This window comes from Maniola jurtina, chromosome 1 (assembly GCF_905333055.1).
Source record: "Maniola jurtina chromosome 1, ilManJurt1.1, whole genome shotgun sequence".
In the NCBI taxonomy this organism is placed as follows: Eukaryota; Metazoa; Arthropoda; class Insecta; order Lepidoptera; family Nymphalidae; genus Maniola; species Maniola jurtina.
Window position 1 is genome coordinate 15,116,492 of NC_060029.1, and position 23,586 is coordinate 15,140,077.

At 36.5% G+C, this 23,586-nt stretch overlaps 1 protein-coding gene across 1 annotated transcript; it reads right to left on the minus strand.

Moving 5' to 3' along the window:
* Positions 1 to 1,054: 1,054 nt before the first annotated feature.
* LOC123874324 (cytoplasmic dynein 1 light intermediate chain 2) lies at positions 1,055 to 23,413 on the minus strand. The gene is made up of 9 exons (XM_045919629.1): positions 23,255 to 23,413; positions 22,807 to 22,997; positions 21,718 to 21,921; positions 6,706 to 6,917; positions 4,786 to 5,015; positions 4,230 to 4,341; positions 3,897 to 4,037; positions 3,150 to 3,403; positions 1,055 to 2,455 (listed from the first exon to the last, which is right to left on the minus strand). Exons 1-8 carry the CDS (start codon positions 23,326 to 23,328, stop codon positions 3,170 to 3,172), a joined length of 1,398 nt encoding a protein of 465 aa, XP_045775585.1. The 5' UTR covers positions 23,329 to 23,413; the 3' UTR covers positions 1,055 to 2,455; positions 3,150 to 3,169.
* Between the last annotated feature and the right edge of the window lie 173 nt (positions 23,414 to 23,586).

Below are 23,586 nucleotides of genomic sequence, written 5' to 3' on the forward strand. Positions count from 1 at the left end.
CGATTTCGTTTCACTGCAATGGAATTATAGGTCGCCTAGCATAGCTGAGGAATTAAATCACTGTAGTATGAGATTTTACATCTCACGGGCGTCGAAACTCAATAACGTCAAAGTAAAATGAATCTAATAATGAATGAATAATTTTACCGTATTTTTATCCAATGTTTTTTTTTTCTTTATTCTTCCGTTACTTTAGTTTTCTGTTGTTTCTGTTATTTTATTTCTCTTTTGTTTCTGTTATTTATTGATTTTGTTGTTGCTGTTATTTTATTTTTTGTTCTTTCTGTGTTTCTGTTATTTTTTCTGTTGTTTTTGTTATTTTATTGTTTGTTGTTTTTGTTATTGCTGTTATTTTTGAACATTTTTTAAAAATTGGGTAAAATGTGTAAAATAAATAAATGAGAGTAATGAATAAATGTATGAATATACTTTTTTGTAGTTACACCACAAAATTAACACAACACATACAATGCAAAACAAAATATAGGCAGGTAGGTACAATTTGGCGGCCTTATGGCTGGCTACCTACCTCTTCCAGGCAAAACGGTGCAAAGGACATAGCTATAGATATTAGAGGTATGGTGTAATCTTTAATTGAAAGTCAAAAATTCAGTATGGCCGATTTAAATTTAACAATATTTTCGCTTTTAGCGTGCTTGAGCTTTAAAACAAGGCTGTTAAGGTCCATTTCACTTTAATGTTGAAGTGTATCTAACGTTGATGAGCTGTCATGTAAAATCTAATACTAAGCATACAGGATCAAACTGCCATTACATCAGTAGGGTTAGTACAAGATTGCACATTTCCACAAAGTAGATAGATTTCGAATATCGTAACTCGAAATCTATTTACGTTTTTTGGCTGAAATAATAATATATCTCACAATTATAATAACTCATGTGGCCCAGGTGACATTTAAATCGCGCGACAAACCTACATTCCATTATATTCGACTCCACAGATATTCTAGGTGAACTATTATTATGTATTATAACTATATCCAGAGGCATTCTTCACATACAAGGCTGCCATAGATTACAAAAAAACATATATATAACATTAATTAGTTTTAATAAGTTATGTAAAAAATGTCTCTTCTTTTCTCCTTAATATTACAATACATTAACCTTTATATAAAGTACATCACACTGCCGTTAGCTCTGCTAATTCGATTGCACACAAATCTTTAAATTGACGGGTCTAAAAAGTAGTGCTATCCTTGTCCTTAGAGAACAATGTGAAAAGGACAACACTACCTTTTAGACCTCGGTTTAAATTTGTACAACCGAATAAGCACCAATGCTTATCTTGTCCTGTATTACGAAACCTGTGATGGCGATTATCGCAATGTTGTTATTGGCTTCTGAACATGGGTCTGGTCATTAATTAATTAGAATTTAGATGTCCAACAATCTAGGAAAAATAGAAAACTTTCATTTTTTTTTTTTTTAATAATTTTTAAAATTAATGAGAATATAATGAAGATCAAAGTGACCTTTTTTTGTTTGAAGTTTTTCGAAATACGAAGAAATACAAACAGGTTGTTAATTGTGACGTCACGTCAGCGGCGTGAACGATATGACATGTCCATACAAACTTAGCGATTTAAGTAATTTTGGTGTCACATATTTTTTCTTACAAACAGGGTTGAGAAGGATTGCGATTATCGCATTGTTCGCATCAATTTCGTAATATCAAGAGTGGAATATCTATAAAACTAACGATATTTCATCAACAGATGGCGTTGTTGCCCAAACCTGTAACCGACCAATCATCTACAGCGCTCGACCAATCTTGATCGACGTAGAAATTATTCTACCAATCTCATTTCGCGACAACATTTTTACCAATCTCATTTTGCGACAGTAATAGCCTTCAGAATATTAAAATGAACTAACGGTATATTATGTCGTCAAAAGCGTTGTTGACATATAACCAACCAATCACATCGCTTGACCAATCGTAGTTGATTTAGAAATAAATATACAGCGTTCGAAAATTTTTGATTGATTTTTACTTATCGCGATCGATAAACAAACAGTATATACATCGTTCGAACAATCGTGATTGTTGTTACACCAATTGCATTCGCTTATAAGATACAGCGCTGGAACAATCTTGATCGATGTACATTTCTTGATAATCGCGATCCGCTAACAAATGACTTTACTACCAATCTTGGTCTACGCATTTTAATTTCCATTTGCGATTGGCTAATAAAATTGATCAATGTATTTTTAAACCACTATAAAAAGGTAGAATCTCGAAGGATGTCGCAATAATACAAGCGTTCGGAATAAATAATACGGTTTCCGTTGCCGCGTGGCCGTGGATATGGCGTGACAACACAAAGTACAAGCCAGCAATGTATCATATTACGTGGAAGCGCGCAGACGTTGTCCACTATGCTTCCACATGCCGGGCGATATCTTGCGCGCCCGCTAAACTAATATACCTGTAAAGAAATGATAAAATATAATGCTTCTAAGTTACTATTCAATTCAAAAATTGATGTAAATGTGTATTCAATTCAAATATTATTGTAAATTGAACAATTGAAAAGAGCAACCGCCGAGTTTCTTGCTGGTTCTTCTCAGTAGGAACGGCATTCCGAACCAGTGGTAAATTATTTGACGATTCAAAAGCACTTGTAAAAGTTTATTTGAATAAAAATCTATTCTATTCTATTCTATTCAAAAGATATTTTAGTGTTCTTAAATCATTTATTCATTATTAGCTAGTAGTTGCTGATTACGAAAATGTTATCCATTTCCAAAAGCCCCAAAAATAAAAGCAAAAATAATTGTTTGATCATATTTAAAAATTCAAATTTTTAGACTTATTGCTTAGGTGTTAAATTTTATTTTAGAATAACTATTTAAGGGTAGGAATGGGTTTAATTTTTTTATTTTATTAAGATACAAGTTAGCCCTTGACTGCAATTTCACCTGGTGGTAAGTGATGATGCAGTCTAAGGTGGAAGCGGGCTAACCTGGAAGGGATATGGCAGTTTTTATTAAACCCATACCCCTTTGGTTTCTACACGGCATCGTACCGCAACGCTAAATCGCTTGGCGGCATGGCTTTACCGGTAGGTTGGTAACTAGCCTCGGCCAAAGCCTCCCACCAGACAAAAGAGCTAAACCAACCTCGACTGAGCCGCGTCGCGCTAGCACTCGGACGTGTTAAGGTCAATGGGCGGCGGCGCGCGCTTGGCCCGCGTGAGTCGGTCGAGCTCGGCCGCGGCGTCAGACCGCGCGGCCGCCGCAGCAGGCGAAGCGTCGGGCGCCCTCGTGCCGGGCGAGCCGGGCTTGTTCTTGTATAGTAGAGAGTTGAAGAAGTTCGCCAGGACACCCTCGTTGCCTGGTGTGCCGGGGCCCATGCCGATCTTTGCCCCATCCAGCTGAAATATGACGTAACGTTAGTACATGAGATCAGTCGATGACAATATACGAGTAAAAACGAAAAGTATTTATTGAAGTAAAATTTATTTAGGCCAGACTTGAGGATAACTCAGATCTTTTACGAACAGAAGTAACGCAAATGTTATTCCGCCGGTATTAAACATAACAGCTATTTTGGTGCCATCTTTTTTGAGGTCCTATAAAGTTAGTCCTTCGAACGAGATACCCAGCCGGAGCTGTAGTTCTCTGTGTGGTCCGGACGTATCGGTTTTGGGCGCAAGTGTGCCAGCCTGCATCGCGACTTGGTATCGCTGGGACAAAACCTGGTCCTTCGAGCCAGATACATTTACCTATGCTGTAGTTTTCTGGGCAAGTCCTTAAGAGCGAATCTGCTCTGAGCGCAGGCTTGCAATGCGGCTAGTTGTTATTGTAGGTAAAATAGCCAGTTGTCACTGTAGGTAAAACCTGGTCCTTCGAGCCGGATAAACATACCTGTGCTGTAGTTCTCTGGGTGGTCCTCAAGGGGGAATCTGCTCTAGGCGCGGGCGTACCAGCCTGCAACGCGGCCAGTTGTCGCTGTAAAAACGCTTGTTCGTCCTCCGCTGACACTTCCGCTTCTCTGTGACCACCGCTCTAAAATAATCGAGACGAAAAACTTGAGTCTAAATGGGTCAATGAATTTTTTTTTCCAAGCCCCGCCCAAAATTTCTAACATTTTATCAACAAGGGAGGTTGCTATTGCCAAAAATTAAAGCTTAGTTATTATTAATACTGTATGATCGTACGGTTTTATTTTTCTTGTTTTAGACACTGTTAAGCGCTTACCTTCCGCGTAGCGGGTTGTACGATAACATCTCTGTAGTAGTCATCCGGCTTACAGGTCTGCATGTTTTCATACAATATACTAATTTTCTTCATACTATCCCAGCCTGCGGGTCTGCAAAGAGATGAAAATTTTGGATCAACAATTCGCAATATTCTGTTCTGGTGCTTGTATGAAACACTAGCTTTTGCCCACGAATTCATCTGATTTGTGGGGTTTTACGCTATAAATTGTATAGCCTATAGAAATTGGGAATAGTGTAGCTAATATTCTAGTATAATCTATCAGTGAAAGAATTTTTAGAACCGGATCATTAATTCCGCATATTATCCTCACATTAAACTCACAAATGTTAACCTTTTTATTGTAAGTTATTTTTGCTTTAAATAAAAAGTCACTTAAATTATACTATTATCAGAAGTGGGATTCACTAAAATCCTCAGCCTCGTAATTAATAAGTAAATAATGGTCAATATCAGAAGTGGGATTCACAGGAAATTTTCGACCGCAAATTATTACCTATGTGGTAAGGATACAAAGGAGATTGTTCAGACTTACATCAGAACAGCGTCCTTTTCAACTATGAGCGCAGGCGTTCGGAAGGGCAGGCCGTATATTCGATGCGTAAGGTACTTATACAGCAGATCACAGTTCTTATCCTCTTTAGCGCTCGTGTAGAACAGAGCCGCGCCGTATTGCAAGCAAAACCGCCGGATCCACTGCTGCATAAAGTCAAAGTGCTCGTCGCGGTAATCGTGCTCCTTTTCTAATGTGGTCATGTAGTCAGTCTAGAAAATAGGAAAACTGACGTTAGAGTGTTAAGTTTCCTTTTTAACCCCCGACCCAAAAAGAGGGGTGTTATAAGTTTGACGTGTGTATCTGTGTATCTGTGTGTCTGTGTATCTGTGTATCTGTGTATCTGTCTGTGGCATCGTAGCGCCTAAACGAATGAACCGATTTTAATTTAGTTTTTTTTGTTTGAAAGGTGGCTTGATCGAGAGTGTTCTTAGCTATAATCTAAAAAAATTGGTTCAGCTGTTTAAGAGTTATCAGCTCTTTTCTAGTTTTCTTGTAGAAAAGAAGGTTAGATAACCGTTAGGTTCATAATATTATGTCAATAGACAAATGTCAAGCTGTCAAGATGGACGTTGCCTAAATACATAATATAATTATTTATTTGAAAATGATGTTTTGGAAAACTCAAATACTTTGGATCGTCGGGGGTGTTATAAATTTTTAATTTACACTTGTTAATTAAATGTGAGTTAATAATGCCATATCCGTAATCAGCATCCAGGAGACCTCGAAAAAGAAAACCCCTTTTAAAAAAAACTGGCCAAGTGTCAGAGAGTTTTTCCGACATTTTGCTTGATAAATCAAAAACTATTATGCATGAAAAAAATAAAGATTTGTTTCAGAATGTACAGGTAAAGCCCTTTCATATGATACCCCACTTGGTATAGTTATCTTGCTTTTTCACTTTTTTTTTGTGATTTAACCACAAATTCACGGTTTTCGGATTTTTTCCTTTACTTATGCTACAAGACCTACCTACTAAATTCATGACTCTAGGTCAACGGAAAGTACCCTTTAGCAGACACGACAGAGGTAGAGACAGACCGACAACAAAGTGATCATATAAGTTCCGTTTTTCCTTTTGAGATACGGAACCCCAAAAAAAACTGACGAACTATAACCATGACAACAACATATAAATAATAGGTATGGTATACATTTCAATGTAACACAATATGTCTTCAATGTACAAACAATGAGAAAAAATCCAGTGAACGGATGTTGATTGTGGCTTTCACTGACGCGTGATTAGGGTCCAAATGAGAGACAATTAGTTTGGTAGTGTATAGAACTTCATCTTTAACAAATAAATAGGAGTTTTACAAGCTCTTCTGAATTTCAAGATCTGAAGTTAGTATGAGATTTCACATCTCACTAATGTTGATAGAATTTGAGCATCGTAACACTAGGTCTAAGTTAGAACTTATTTGCCTAGAAGATGCCTATTCGCTCTTACTTTAAAGGTATTCAAGTTGGTTCCTGCCAAGGTATACTTGGCAGGAAATACGGATGTCGAAAATTCAGCATTTTTGGATACATTACTTACTCTTAAGTTTTAAGTTTAGTACAAAAGTGTTTTTGCTATAATAAAAGAAATTGTTATTCTGACTACTTGGCCATATTCTGACTACTTGGCCAAAGCACCCATTCACCTTAGTGGCAACGACGACAATATCGATGCCCAAGTTGGTGGTAAGTATGGCTTCCAGCAGTGGGTTGTCGTCGTCGTCGAGATCGTCGGAAAGGTTGCGCGACGAGCGCTTCATGGGCGACGAGGCGTTGGGCTCCAGTTCGTCGCCCAGCTCTGTGTACCTCTGCCACTTCTGCACTTGCTGCTTTTTACTATGAAATCTTCGTTCTATAGGGGATGAACGTAATTTCGTCGTTGGCTTTTTCACTCACCTTAGTGGCAACGACGACAATATCGAGGCCCAGGTTGGTGGTAAGTACGGCTTCCGGTAGAGGGTTGTCGTCGTCGTCGTCGTCGAGCTCGTCGGACAGGTTGCGCGACGAGCGCTTCATGGGCGACGAGGCGTTGGGCTCCAGCTCGTCGCCCGGCTCCGTGTACCTCTGCCACTTCTGCACTTGCTGCTTTTTACTTTGTAACCTTTGTTCTGTGGAGGACAAACAAAAATGTTGATGATGGCATTTTCAGGGTCTGCTCAGATAGAGCGCTCGGATTGCTTAATCAAGTCCCTCGAGTTACATTTTTGACATTCCCAAAAAGTTTTAGGGCATTCACTTCAAAATTAGCATGTCTTAGGCTGCATCCGACATTTGCCAACAGGTCAGATTGCATCCAAACCTTAATTTATAAATTTAAAATATATGTATACTTGTATAGTCATTTTCTTTTAAGCTAGACTACAACCAAATCTCATTTAAAACTGGAAAAAAAATGTATTATCTTTACAAAGTCTAGAAAATAGAAATTCTAATATACGAAATTAAAGTGAAAGTATTTGGCATGGCTAACTGAGCAGTACATCTATTCAAAGGCCAAAGCTTGCACGCGTCGGCGTCTTTATTGCAAATCAATATTTTTATTACCACTTACAGCCTTTTTTCTGTATCTATTAGTTTTAAAATTTCCGGATGATCCGGTCTCATTTATGTACATTTCATTGAATCATCAATCAATCTAGCGAATGCCCGCGGCTTCGTCCGCATTTAGTTTCTTAAAATATCGTGGGAACTCTGATTTTTAGAGATTAGAAGAAGCTATCCGTCTCCGGGACGCAAGCTATATTACTGTAAGTCAACATTGGTGAAACGGATGGACCTTTAAAAATCCCATGCAAATCTATCTAGCGATTTAAAACAGACGGATCAATTATTATTTTTCAAAAAATATATCCAGGAAGCGTAAACATTGATCGGCTCCTTGGTTCCCCTGGGACTACGGCACCCTATGTGTTTGTAATTATGATATTATTTTATCTGTCAACTTTTGGCTGAATAGAGGGTATTTATTTAATTAAATGACGCCGCGATAAAAAGTAGCTTTTACTCTCCATTAGTTTTACTATATACCCATGCAAAAAATCACGTCGATCCGTTGCTACGTTCCGAGTTATTGAAGGACAAACCAACAAACAAACACACTCTCACAAAGTAACAGGAATTTTAAATACTTAAATCCACGCGGACAAAGTCGCAGGCTAATCCCTCCATATAAACTAGACTTCTCACGAGTAGGTATGACTGAACTAAATTGGGTACACAGTGAATTTGATAGGTATAAGAATCTTATTGTAATGCACTTTCACGAATTAATTAGTCGAGTCACCTCGCGTGCAGTGCTAGCACTTTGAGCTACATTATTTCCTCTCTATTTTCATACATTTTATATTTATATTTTAAAACAAGTCTCAGGAAATCCGCTTTGGCGTAGAGGAGTAAACACCATGACTGTGTCAAAGGTTACAAATTTCAGGGTTCCATTCCCGAAGGGTGCCAACGGGACTCTATTACTAAGCCTCCGCTGTCCGTCCGTCTGTCTGTCCGTCCGTCCGTCTGTTCGTCAGCGGGCAGTATCTCGTGAACCGTAATAGGTAGAGAGTTAAATTTTCCGCGTCTATGATAACAAATAATAAAAATATCAAAATGGTTGCCATGAATATTGGAAAAAATTAATGTGTTACTTCTTGTAGGATGGTACGGAACTCAATTCGCAAAAAACTGAAGGTCGGCATCGTCCAAGAGAGGATACTTAGTGGAAAGGGTCACGACCCTAAGTAATAGGGAACACGACACAAACGAATTATCTACAGTCGAATTAGTCTACAGTCTAATAGCTCAACGAAAAAAACGTCGAACTGAAATCCGATATACCTCAGGTTAGCTGTCACCCCTGCATTTCTAGTAGGTTCACGCTTCATGCTTAGCTGGCCGAAAATCCTCATTAGGGTGTGTGTCCACTAAGCAGGGCCGACATGAGACACGTTCAGTAGACCAATCAGGTTACACAGAGATGACGTAATAAGCAAACACTCTTATAATCATGGTATAGGTATCCTAAAAGTGATTAATAAAGTGCCTGCTTAATATTCTCTTCTTTTCTTAATATGTGGCTTTTCTCAGTGCCACACAGCACAATATTCTCATCGTTTATTCATTGAACACTTTTTAAACCCTGTCTTGTAACCTCTTTCTGATCAGACTGGGGATGCTACTTTCTCGTGCAAAACGACACTTTTTAAACCTTTTATTCAGGAGTACTTCAAATTCTTTTTGATCTTGACCTATTCAGCTTTTAGGATAGTGTGGTAAAGAAAATAAGCACAAAAGCTATAAATATGAAAGCAAAAAAGTTCAACGGCTGTAGTACAAATAGAACGAAAGATAATGTACAGGGCGGGAGATTTATTTTAGACATTTCGCTAAAGGTGACGACCGCAGACCGAGATCTATGACGTAGTAAGTTGGAATGATTCATAAAACGCATCGCTGGGAACTCTGAGCAATGCAATTATGACTGTTCCAGTGTTTAGAGCGTTTTTGCACTCATTCGTATTCAATTCGTATTCGTTTTCGTAAAAATACGATTCAAAGTGGCCGGCAATATACAAAACGTACCGTACGCGTGTGCACTCATTCGTATTTTTTCGATTCGTATTTCATGGATTTTTGACGTAAAATACGGATCGTATTTTTACGAAAACGAATACGAATTAGTGCACAAGCGCAGTGCATTTATTTACTCTACAAGCTGATATTTATTTACTACAAGCTGATGCAAGCGGCTTAATCTGCGTGGATTTAGGTTTTTGAAAATCCCGTCTTCTATGATTGTGCTAGATTAAAAATAACATGTAACTCTACAGAACTCTATATCCACACAAAAAAATTAAGCCGATCAGTTGCAATGTGATTGAAGAAATACCAATAAATTATATATACCTAATTAGACTATAGAATAAAAAGTTACAAGTTATTCTCGTTCAAGCGTCTGAGTATAAAATAGTGTTTTATGTTTTACTAAAAAAAATTTAAAAAAATTAAAAGTGCTGCAGGTGTATACAGTAGATCACCAAAAGGAATGTTAAATTCCGGATTGTTAATGATCAAGGTTAAATAAACAGATGTCCTGCGGTCGTAAACATTTTACTGTCACAACTTTGTGAGTGATGAAATAAATGAGGAAATAATCTACACAATATAAATATCGAGATGGAGATCAGAAAAAAACCATGCTCAGGTTTCTAGGGGTGGATATTATAAATTATATGTAAGTATAAATAAATAATTATTGTCATAAAATCTGCAAAAGTTTTGCAACATAAGGTAATTGCTATTTGACAAATCGCAAAAATGCTGTACTTTGAAGTAAATTGTTTATTTTTCTAAAGCATTAACAGCTATTAAATACATGCAATTAAAAACTTCAGTTTGTGAAGATTATAAGGGCCTCTTTTTATTTAGTATACATTATCCCAATAAAAAAAAAACCAAGTTGAAAACATTGCTGTTCGCAACTTGTTCTGTAAAAGTTTTCTTTAACATCTTGATACTTTGAAGCCAACCTCCAGAAAATGATATGTTTAGGTTTAGCAATCAATTTTAACTGTTAGTTTTATACTAAATGTTTTTCGTTTCTTAAATAATCTAAAACTAACCAAAAAACTTCCTGTGCTATTTATTTTCTTGCAGGCGCTCTATGGAATTCAGTGTCCACTGGACTCTAATGGCGGACGGACTGCGCGCGTCATTTCGTCGCAAAATATTATTTAAAATGAATTTAAGCTTATTATTTTTGAATGAAAGTTGTGTTTATAATCGTTGAAAAATAAAATAGGGATTTTTTCATTTCTAAATGAAGCCTGCTTATATACTAAATTTTATTCTAAAGTTACGGTTTTACCAGGTAAACACTCGGAGGTTGTCATAGATTATGATGACAGATAGTAAGTGTTCTAAATAGGTATTATACCTATGTTAGGAGATAGCGCGCCTCGTTCCGGGTGCCGTGTTCCGAAATGGATTTCGTAGTAGTGCAAGTTTGGTGCAAGCCCCACATGACGGGGGGGTATGCGTCAGGCATTTCCTGTGTACAAAAAAAAAGACCTATATTTCGGATCCATATTTCATCACTGACAATATGCACTATTCAAAGACTGTTCTTCAAGCATTGAGGAATTTTGGACAGAGACATCTCGAAGGTTCCCGAAGGCTGCCTGAGTTAGATTTGTCGGCTAGCTAGCTTTTTTCGAAATTGGACTTACTTAGCTGGATTGTGTGTTAGAGCTTTCTTATGAGATATTATATGTACATAATATAACCATGGGTCTCATAAGAAAGCTCAGATTCATGCTGCGGGCAATGGGGAGAGCCTAAAGGTTGGAACGCCATTTCGGCGGCCGTGTTTCCTGCCATATATACCTTAGATACCTGCAAGCCAAGAGTGAATAGGCATCTTCTAGGTAAGCGTGCTCCAACTTGGACCTCATCATTGCTTTCTTTAAAGCATGATTGTCGTCAAGCGCAAGCGCAAAGATTCAGGCGGCGCAAACCCGTAGCATGTGGAAGACCCTATTAAAGATCTATGTTCACGGTGGACGTCTGTCGGTTGATGTTGATGATTATGTCTTTAGTGCAAGTAGTTCAGTAGTTTCAGAGTTTATCGATAACAAACAAACAAACCTTTCCTCTTCATAATATATGTAGTTAGTAGCGCAAACTTGGAATAAAATCTCGTGGACACTCTTTGATTTTCCGAGATAAATGTCATTTTACCTGACAGCCCTAATCAATTTTATCACTGATATTAATAACTAATTCATAACCGTTAAACCTAAGTGTCAAAATCTCGTTTTTCTAGTCGAGTTCCGTAGGCTCTTTGAACCCACCACATTATTATCCCAAGAAAACCTACCATTAGATGTAGGAATAATGGAAAGAGATCACAACCCTCAGCAATAAAGAATACGATGCGGAGAGAGATGTCACTCTCAAGGTCTTTAAATGTATCCATGCAAAAAACCACGTCGACTGGTTGCTCCGTTGCAGCGTGATTGAATATTAAACCAACAAACACACTTTCGCATTTGAAATATGGCCAGTGATTATAAGAAACAGTTTAAATCTCTCTCTGCTCTCTGAGAGACGTTAGGCAAAGTGAACACGAATTATGACACTTCTGTGTTCTTATACAAGCTTAGGTCTCTCAATTTTGTCAATTAATGTCAAATTTCTTTCTCAGATCAAAACCTAGTAAGTGGTTTAAATTCAAAAGAAGTTTAGGCCGTAGTTCTTTCTGGTCCAATGCGGAATGGCATACTTCACACACCTTTGAGAACATGGAAAACTTGCAGGTATGTAGGTTTCCTCACGATGTTTTCCTTCGCCGTTAAAGCAAGTGATATTAAATTGCTTAAAACGCACATAACTGAAAAGTTAGTAGTGCGTGATTCCGGGATCGAACCCCCGACCTTCGATTAGGAGGCGGACGTTCTAACCACTAGGCTATGACAGTTTTTAAATTAAAGGGGTTTAAATATTTTAGTGTGAAGACTGGCCAACACATTTATTCATTACATGTGCATCATTTTCTTTTTTAGGGTTCTGTACCTCAAAATGAAAAACGGAGCTCTTAAAGGACCACTTTGCTGTCTGTCCATTTGTCCGTCCGTCCGTCAAGAAAACCTATACAGTACTTCCCGTTGATCAAGAATCACGAAATTTGTTCTCGGATTTATTCCTTTACTTGGGCTATGAGAGTTGAGACCTATCTACCTGCCCATAATTCTAGGTTAACGGGAAATACCCTATCGGTTTTCTTGACAGACACGACAGACGGACAGACGGACAGAAAGACAGACAACAAAGTGATCCTATAAGGGTCCCGTGTTTCCTTTTGAGATATGGAACCCTAAAAACATTACGTAAGTATGCAAAGTATTTCCCTTGCAAACCATATTTAACAGTTGACATGTAGAGGTCATTGACTTTTCCTATCTTACTTTTAAGTTTTAATGCATTATTAAGTATTTACTGTTTTGACATGGTATTTAGATAATGGGTGATATTTATTTTATTTAATCTAATTCCTTTTAAAAACTTAGTAAGGCGCATTAATCTATAAAAACCTAGCCAGTTCATAGACTTACTATGTTTTAAAATGGTCAAAGCGACTTACTAGCTTTTAATTTTACTTTAATGTGGGTGTCCTTACAATACAACGGGACATACTATGAAAGTTAGGTTTATGACATAAAACGATTTTCGGAAAAATGACATTTACTTTGTTTTTATATGGGGCGGTCGATATAATTAGGTACTAGGGTAAAGGCTCGAGTAAATGAACAGATTGGACGTTTTTACATGTATTAAGAGCTGGAATAAAAAACCGGCTGATATACCTTTTTTAAATATTTTCTTACAAATTCTTACACTTTTTTCAATTTCAATTTCAAAACCGTGTTCCGTTCAAACCGTTCAAAAGTGCGTGTGCGTGCGTCCATGTGTGTGTGTGAGTGTGTGTGAGTATATACTTGTCTGTATGTTTGTACGAGTGTTTGTGAGTGTGGTATTGCGTTGTATAACCACATGAGTAGCGACTAGCGAACAGAGTCAAAGCTTCATACAAGCGCGCTACGATAGGTACACTACTACAAGCTTGAGGCGCGTGTGTGCGTGAGCACAGGCGCTACGTCGCGTACGGAGAGAAATCGGTTTATACCGGCTCGGCCTGTGCTCAAGCTCAGGGGCTGCAGTACACGTCGCGAGTCGTGTTTTCATTTAATTTAATGTTAATGATAATAATTTAAATAGTGTTTAAAATCTATTTTCTTGAACTGTCATAGATTTTGTTCAAAATCAATATCTGAGGATCCCTAGGATCACAAAACAGGAAATTGTTACCAAAATTTAAAAAAATCGACGCCATTTTGAAATTCTTTGTTAATTGACCGATTTCGTTCAAAATCGATATTTAGAGCTCCCTGGGGATCACAAAATAAGAAACTGTTACCAAAATTTAAAAAAGTCGACGCCATTTTGAAATTCTTTGTTAATTGACCGATTTCGTTCAAAATCGATATTTAGAGCTCCCTGGGGATCACAAAATAAGAAACTGTTACCAAAATTTAAAAAAGTCGACGCCATTTTGAAATTCTTTGTTAATTGACCGATTTCGTTCAAAATCGATATTTAGAGCTCCCTGGGATCACGAAATAAGAAACTGTTACCAAAATTTAAAAAAAGTCGACGCCATTTTGAAATTCTTTGTTAATTGACCGATTTCGTTCAAAATCGATATTTAGAGCTCCCTGGGATCACGAAATAAGAAACTGTTACCAAAATTTAAAAAAGTCGACGCCATTTTGAAATTCTTTGTTAATTGACCGATTTTGTTCAAAATCGATATTTAGAGCTCTCTGCGATCACAAAATAAGAAACTGTTACCAAAATTTAAAAAAGTCGACGCCATTTTGAAATTCTTTGTTAATTGACCGATTTCGTTCAAAATCGATATTTAGAGCTCCCTGGGATCACAAAATAAGAAACTGTTACCAAAATTTAAAAAAGTCGACGCCATTTTGAAATTCTTTGTTAATTGACCGATTTCGTTCAAAATCGATATTTAGAGCTCCCTGGGATCACAAAATAAGAAACTGTTACCAAAATTAAAAAAGTCGATGCCATTTTGAAATTCTTTGTTAATTGACCGATTTCGTTCAAAATCGATATTTAGAGCTCCCTGGGATCACGAAATAAGAAACTGTTACCAAAATTTAAAAAAGTCGACGCCATTTTGAAATGCTTTGTTAATTGACCGATTTCGTTCAAAATCGATATTTAGAGCTCCCTGGGATCACAAAATAAGAAACTGTTACCAAAATTTAAAAAAGTCGACGCCATTTTGAAATTCTTTGTTAATTGACCGATTTCGTTCAAAATCGATATTTAGAGCTCCCTGGGATCACAAAATAGGAAACTGTAACCAAAATTTAAAAAAGTTGGCACCATTTATAATTCTTTCTAAATTGACTGATTTCGTTCAAAATCGATATTTAGATCTATTGATCGATATTTAAAGATCGATATTTAAACTAGGCAATCACAACAAAAACAAACTTTACCATCTTGTTGACCAAATAACTATTGTTAATTAAATTGTATCCTCCAGTGCCAACCCTACCAAAATAGTTATAAAATTTGCTCGCTTCTTAGAAGCTTTGCCTCTGTTTGCTACTCTGTGGTATAACACCATGTTAGTAAATCTTAGTATATTTTTAACCGACTTTAAAAAAAGGAAGAGGTTCTGAATTCGTCGGTATCTTTTTTTTTTTATGTATGTTCCCCGATTACTCAAAGACGCCTGGACTGATTTGGATTTTTTTTTTGTTTGATAGGGTATACTTTGCAAGTGGTCCCATATAAATTTGGTGAAGATCTGATGAATATCTTTGAAGATGGAGAACAGAACTCCTCAATGGATAAGAGCAAATTCAATTTTTTTTTTAATGTATGTTCACCGATTGCTCAAAGACGCCTGGACCGATTTGGAAATTATTTTTTTTTGAAAAGCTAGGTATACTTTGCAGGTGGTCCCATATAAAGATGAAGTTCTGATGAATATCTTCTGAGATGGAGAACAGAACTCCTCAATGGATAAGAGCAAATTGCTCGCGATCAGTGTAATTGCTTAGTAAACAGTAGGGTTTTAGCTGGGCATGGCATATTATTATAGTACAGTGGGGCCACTAAAAATTTTGAAATAAAAAATTTTCAAAAGAAAAATAAAACCGACTTCAAAAACCACAATAACTTAAATTATTTTTTACTTTTTAGTGTTTGTGATTTTGAAGCCAGTTTTATTTTTCTTTTGAATTTTTTTTATATTTATTCTGGTATTCTTCTTTCTTGGATATGGATCCCTCTTGGGTATCCCCATTTCTCTCTGTCTTTGGTACTATCAAGCTAATTTTCTCTCGCGATTTGCACAATAGCATTAGACCAACGCGTTTTCGGTCTACCTACCTGTCCTTCTTTCATCTGTAAAAATCGATACAATATGACCATTTACATTTCAGTTTTAGGGCATGTCTCAAGGTGTCTGTAGGCTTTGTCTTTTTTCTTATGTCTTCAATTCTCACTTTGAATATTTTTTGCTTAATTTATGCAACTTGCCATCGCCCTTTAGCAAGTCACTATTTCTTTTTATATTCTTTGTCTGGACCCATGTTTGGCTGGCATAGGTAAGGCATGGCAGGATGCATGTATCTATAACGGATCTTTTAAGATGTACTGGGTAAGCTCCTTTCATTCTTTCCTTTTGTGCCCAGTAAAACAAGCATACTCGGGCTACTTTGAGAACCCATTAGCAGCTAACAGCAAGGCCTGGATTCCAATTTTTATATGTGGAAGCTGTATTTCCTCGTTGCGTTTATGAGCAAATAAGAATAGTTAACTACTTTTACTAAAAAAAAATTTTATTATTTGGCGCGAACCATCTAAACACCATGATGATTATTATTTCTTCGTTGTGAATATTACCAGAAGAAACAGCAAAAAAATTGTTCCAAGCGGCTCTATTGTAACTTGCAGTCTGCAATTTGAACGATTCTGACTTCTGGTGATAAATCTGTACCTCAGCCCCAACCCAGTACCTCTAATCTACCATTTCAAGAACTTTCAGAAGGTAGTGACGATGTAGTGACTTTTTTACATCTCAACTTAGACCATTCAATCAAAATTATTTGGATCACTTAATGAGAGATCTTAGATTGTCTAAAAAGCATCAGAACATGTGGCTTCTCGGCTCAAAGGAACAAATCTGATAACATCAGACACTTGTGTTACGGTATATTATTCTCACTACTCTTAACACATTCAGTAGCTGATGTTGCACTTCCAGCGACTTGGATGCAACAAGGGCGTTAAGTTTCATTTTCTCTGTAGTCATTTGGACTGTTTTCCAGAAAATTTAGGTGACTTTCAAACTAAGATAACTATACCAAAGGGGATAATATCATATGAAAGGGCTCTATTATACATTCTAAAACAGGTTTTATTTATTATTATTATGTAAAAGAGTTTTTGATTTATCGCGCAAAATGTAGAAAAAAATATACAATAAGTCAAAAACTGAAAATCTGACAATTTTTTTAAAATTCCAAGCCGAAAATATACTTAAGAATTTGTTAATAGGAATCGAGAGTTTATGCACTAGATAGAGTTCGTTCATTCACTGAAATTCCCAGTTCATTTACTGGCAATTTATCCTTTTGTTAAATAAAATAATTTATAATAATTAATACCACGCATTTTATTTGATTTTTTGATATACTGTGTACAGATACACAAAAAATAAAAATTATATATAGAACAATTCTCATATATCTTAATTTTAGGTCAAAGTCAGGGTAATCCTTATTCGTTCATGTACTGGATCTTTTACCCTCCTACGTCAAAATACTAAAAGTCCGCGTAAATTTCGCAGATTGAAATGTCTGCTTGATTAATTGTCAATAGAGGGTCATGACATGTCAAAATTGCTAGTTTGAAGGTGAAATCGTCTAAGTCATTCGAGATGGTTTTCCTCATAATAGTTAGGCAAGTATTGAAAGAAAAAGCTTGATTTGCTAAAATATCTTTTGCAAAGTAAGCATTACGGAGCAAAGTAACTACTAAATGTAAGGAAAAAAATGTAATCTAATAAGTTGTTTCTATTCAGTCGATGGCGACAATAGTATGGAAAAAAGTTAGATAGGTGTCACGCATTTTACGATATCTTAGCGTAAAAACACGCAAAAAGTACGTAGGTATAAGTACTATAACATTATTCTGTGCAAAACTTTATAGGCGTAAAAACATAAAAGTCATGTCTTTTTGGCTTTATTTATATTAAAACAGCACCTATGCTTTTATTTATAACTCGAGCTTTTGTGAATGACATGGTTCATGCGCGATTCGGCTCAAGCTATGATTCTACTCAACTGATTTTGTTAGAACTTCGCGCAATATTTATTATTTTTAACCCCCGACCCAAAAAGAGGGGCGTTATAAGTTTGACGTGTGTATCTGTGTATCTGTCTGTGGCATCGTAGCTCCTAAACGAATGAACCAAATTCAATTTAGTTATTTTTGTTTGAAAGGTGGCTTGATCGAGAGTGTTCTTAGCTATAATCCAAAAAAATTGGTTCAGCCGTTTAAGAGTTATCAGCTCTTTTCTAGTTTTTTTTGTAGAAAAGAAGGTTAGATAACAGTTAGGTTCATAATATTATGTCAATTGACAAATGTCAAGCTGTCAAGATGGACGTTGCCTAGATACATAATTATTTATTTGAAAATGATGTTTTGGAAAACTCAGATACTTTGGATCGTAGGCGCGGAATAGTCTAAGAAAATCGGTTCAGCCGTTTGAAAGTTATCAGGTCTTTTTTAGTTACTGTAACCTTCACTTGTCGGGGGTGTTATAAATTTTTAATTTACACTTGTATCTCGAGCTTTTGTGAATGACATGGTTCATGCGCGATTCAGCTCAAGCTATGATTCTACTCAACTGATTTTGTTAGAACTTCGCGCAATATTACTTTTAACCCCCGACCCAAAAAGAGGGTGTTATAAGTTTGACGTGTGTATCTGTGTATCTGTCTGTGGCATCGTAGCTCCTAAACGAATGAACCGATTTCAATTTAGTTTGTTTAGTTTGAAAGGTGGCTTGATCGAGAGTGTTCTTGAGCTATAATCCAAGAAAATCGGTTCAGCCGTTTGAAAGTTATCAGCTCTTTTCTAGTTTTCTTATAGAGGTTTTTGTGTCGGGGGTTTTTTAAATTTTGAGTTATTTTTTGTTTATGATTACTCACACATACAATAGGTAACGCTACTGACGTAACATATCTATCCCCCAAAGCTCGACTGTTTTTAGCAATTTAAAATTCAGTGATTTTGCGTTATGCACTAACAAACAGGTACAAAAACAATGTAGCGGTAGGGGAAAAAGTTTATAGATACTTGTTTATATACATAATTCAAAAAGTTTCAAAAGCTCCGACTGCGCCTTGCACTGCACCTTTTTCAGCCCGCACATTAAACCACATAGAATCCGGCATTTTGATTTAACTAGAGGATGCCTGCGACTTCATCCGCGTGGATGTAGGTTTTTGAACATCCCGTGGGAACTATTTGGTTTTCCGGGATAAAAAGTTGTCTATGTCAATAACATGGACGCAAGCTACCTCGGTACCAAATTTCATACAAATCGATTGAGCAGATGGATCCTTAAATTAGCATATTATGTCCGTCTCCGGGATATAAGCTAACTTTGTACCTTTCGTCTGAATCGGTTAAACTGTTGGGCCGTGAAAAGGTAGCAGACAGACACACTTTATAATATTTATAAAATATATAAGTATGGATGGATTTTATGTTCCCAGTGCCACTCGCGCCCTCACGACGAATCTAATGACGTATCAATTATCAAAACCAGTTGAGCCGTTGAGTAGTTACTAGCGGACATAGGAACAGACATACATAGACCGTACAGGTCAAAATATAAACCCTCTTTTGGGCTTCGCAAGAGTCGGGTAAAAACCATTGAACAAAAGGAGTGACAAAACCAGTTATACATACTTACTATAAAGTTCAAACGTATATTCATTGATTAAGTAATGCACGCGAATGACGTAACACGTGAGTCACGGTGTGAAATAAACATTATCTGGGTAGGTATCTATTTGACAAGTTGAGATTCTGCAGCGGAAGGTCGAGCTTAAAGCTTCCCTTTGCGAGAGATTGCTCTAAAAGATTTATACTAAGGAGTCCTTATAAGAAAATAATCTACACTTCTACTCTAATTTATGATAAACGAGCTGTTGTCCGCGACTTCTTGTCTTTCCCGTCTTTTTCCGTGGATTTTCTAAAAAAACCTTTCATCTATACATATAATAAAATTGTAGAAAAGTGGTGTCTGTACAATGGAAATATATAAAAAAAAAGTAGCAGGGGTTATTATATCGATGCCGAACCCGAAATTGTAATTATTTTTTTTTGTCTGTTTGTCTGTGTGTTTGTGCACGCTAATATCAGAAACGGCTTATTCGATTTAGATACGGTTTTCACTAATATATTGTAGTAAGCTTCACTTAACATTTAGTGTTTATTTCATGTCAATCGGTTCATAAATAAAAAAGTTATGTCAATTTAAAGAATCACGCTGCCCGAAAAGTCACTATTCCACGCGAACGAAGTCGCGGGCACAGCTAGTTATATAATATAAACCTTGTCCTAACAATTATAAACACAAGAAAAAAGAATTATCCAATTTGGTCCAATCGTTCTCAAGTTATGACGTAACCGAAGGAAATAGGAATTCATTTTTATATATAAAAATAAAACTAGATGTTTCGCGCGACTTCGTCTGCACTTTGTCTTTAAATGTTTTGGATGGAGGTTTTTAAAAATCTTGTGGGAATTCTTTGGTTTTCCACGATAAAAAGTAATCTTTAACTCATTTAATCATGCAAAAAATCACTTCGATCTGTTGTCCGTTGTGACGTGATTGAAGAACAAACCAACACACTTTCCCATTTATTATATGGGTAGTCATTAGGATGCGCTAATGAGTCACGCAATCAGTTAATGATACAACCATGCGCTGTTAGTGCCTGACATTAAAATGATAACACCTCTGTTTTAATAATAGATGGTATAGTTAATTGTTTCTTGTTTTTGTTATGCTTTTGCACTATTTGTGTTAATGTAATGTGGTATTGATCTTAATAAATTTACTGTGAACTAGTAGCTAATAATATAATTTATTAAAGAAAAAAATTAGGAAATAAATCCAGAAAAATGCTGGTCAAATCCTTCAACAAGAAGGCTGGCTCGAGGTGCTGGCGCTTTGTAGGAAAACCTATGGATTTTAGTATGAATTTTAACGGGTCATCGTGGACTCGTAAATAGACAGATATACATTGTACCACCTTAAGCTCTAGGGCATGGATATCGGCAGACCTCGCCAGGAGTCTGACAAGACTCTGACGGAGAAAATATGCTACTGCCCTGCTTTAATGCATAATCATAACCTCCACCTAGGAACACATCATACAACCCAAGGAAGCTACTCTAAATCCAGTCATGGAAGTGTTGCTGGCAGGCACAAGTATTTACACGGAACTGTAAAAATGGTGGCCATTACAATGGATCGGAGACAGTCAAAGTGATACAGGGAAAGACCTGCACAGCCCCAGAGAAAGAACCTATCAAAATCTAAAAATATAAAAGAAAAGGTTGACTGACTTGACTGATCTATCAACACACAGCTTAAACTATAGGACGGATCAGGCATGCAGATAGCTATTATGGTGTAGACATTCGATAAGACAGGATTTTTCAAAATACAACCTCTTACATACATATTGCAAAAATATATCTCCTAGATTTTTGTGACAAGTTTAGTAAAGCAACTTTATCTATACTAATATTATAAAGAGGAAACCTTTGTATTTTTGTATTTTTGTATGTTTGTATTGAATAGGCTCAAAAACTACTGGACCGATTTCAAAATTTCTTTTACCATTACTTAGAGGGATTCTTCCGAATCCGTATAGGCTATATTTTATCCCGGAAAATAGATAAGATTTTTCATGGTAGTGTCCACCCGTGCGAATCCGGGGCGGGTCGGTAGCTAGTGGTTGACTATAGGTACAATCAGTGCTATATATGTCTAAAACTCATTGCCCACATCATAGTTGAAAAATCATTTCTCAGATCTAGATTGTAGTTCCTAGTTCTAGACAGGGTCCCAGTAAAAAACAAAGTTCTTATCCTAGACAGTTTTAGAATCAAAACTGGGTTCTAGTTATAGACGGTTCTAATTATGAAAGGATTTTAGTTGCAGACAGAAGAAGTTCAATATAGGAATTTAGAATCAATATGCTAAAAATGAGTTTATAGTCAAAAACTCACCAGGTGTGAGATCCAATTTGTCTATATGGTCGCCGAGCACAGAGGCCCAGCTCTGCAGCTGGTCCAGGATGCCCCAGGGTGTGGTCATGGCCACTGTGAGGACGACCAGCGTGTGTGGGAATGTCTCTTCACTCAGTGCAAACTTGAGCAGATTTGTGTGCCCTGGATCCCCGTCTAGGACCCAGACGCTTAGTCTTGTGTGGTCTGGAAATAAATATCCATTATAGAAAAATCACTAAATAATATACAACAATAATATTTTTTAAGAAACATTTCTTTTATAAGTTTACATTTCTGTTTAGACTCAACAGATTTAAAATATGAAACTATGAATAATGACTAACTATGAACTATGTAGAATGTAATGATAATTTCCTTTGCATGGAACACCATCATCATGATCTACTCATCACAGGTTTACTAAAGAGCAGCTCTCAGAATGAGAAGGATTTGACCAGTCTATTACTCTGGCTAAGTGATGATAGGCAGACCTCATACACCTTTGAGAATATTATGGAGAACCTCTCAGGCATGCAGGCTTTCTCACCATATTTTCCTTCAACGTTAAAGCAAGAGATATTAGGAACAAAGCGCCCACTTGCTGAATAGGAGGCAACATCTTAACCACTAGACTAACACGCATGCATTCATTTATTAAGCAGATAATTCATTATCTATTCATAGTTGGTTTGTCTATCAATACAGCTTTGATAAAGAACTCTTATATGAATCACTTAAAATCGACATATTTTAATTTATCATTTATTACTGAATTTCTTATTAAAGTTATTGAGTTAAACTTATATTTAATTTAAATGAATTATCTAATCATGTGGAACTTATTTTTAATACACATCCTAATATTATAAATGTGAAAGTTTGGATGTTTAGATGTTTGTTACTCCTTCACTCCACAATAACTGAACTATTCTGGCTAAAATTTGGCATGGAGATAGCTTAAATCTTGAATTAATACATAGGCTCTATTTATCCCGTAAAATCAACGAGCTCCATGAGATTTTTAAAAACCTATATACACACAGACAGTCTCAGATATATCATCTAGTGGATTGTAAATTAGTAACTCACCATCACGGTACTCATCTCTAACATCTATATATGCATATTCGAGTGCTGACCCCTTCTTAGGGTCTTCCACACCTTGTAATTTAGCTACTAATGTGGTTTTGCCAGTCTCATTATCACCCAATACCAGCACATTCTTGTTCGACGGCAATTTCGTGTTCCCCTGATTCTGAACTTCCTCTAAAATAGCGGACCTGTAAACATATCACTCGAATACAGAGGAAAATTTTCATATGAAAAATGTAACAGTTAAATCTCACTCGACGTCGAGGGAAACGGCCCCGAATTGGTTGTAACACATATTCCACGGCTTCTTTACAAACAAAGGTAAGACGTCGCAGCCAGGTCACATATTTCTCAGGTACAATTCTTTGACATCACGTAGGTGTGACACATTGGATACCCTATATGGATGCTGCATGTAAGTCGTAAATTAACAGTGACCAATTACCACAAATTGTCCTTGCCGTCGCCGTTTTCTTTCTTTTTAGATTTAAGCCCATTCGCTTGGCCGTTTGTCTCCATTCTTCAGATATGATAGAAGATAACAACGGCACAAGAGGCTTTTCTTTCGTTTTCGTTTCGGCTGTTCATACGTCACTCTCGCAGACAAAGCACAGACTAAAAAACTCGTGGAGTGTGGCGGACGAAATTCTTGCCATTTTCTAGTTGACTTTTTCTACCATATTTTTAGTAGGTTTATCGAAGAAAACGCTCAGTGAGTATTTGCCTAAAATTGCCCTGACATTGACACTTTACCATAAAGTAAAGAGCCAAGTTCAC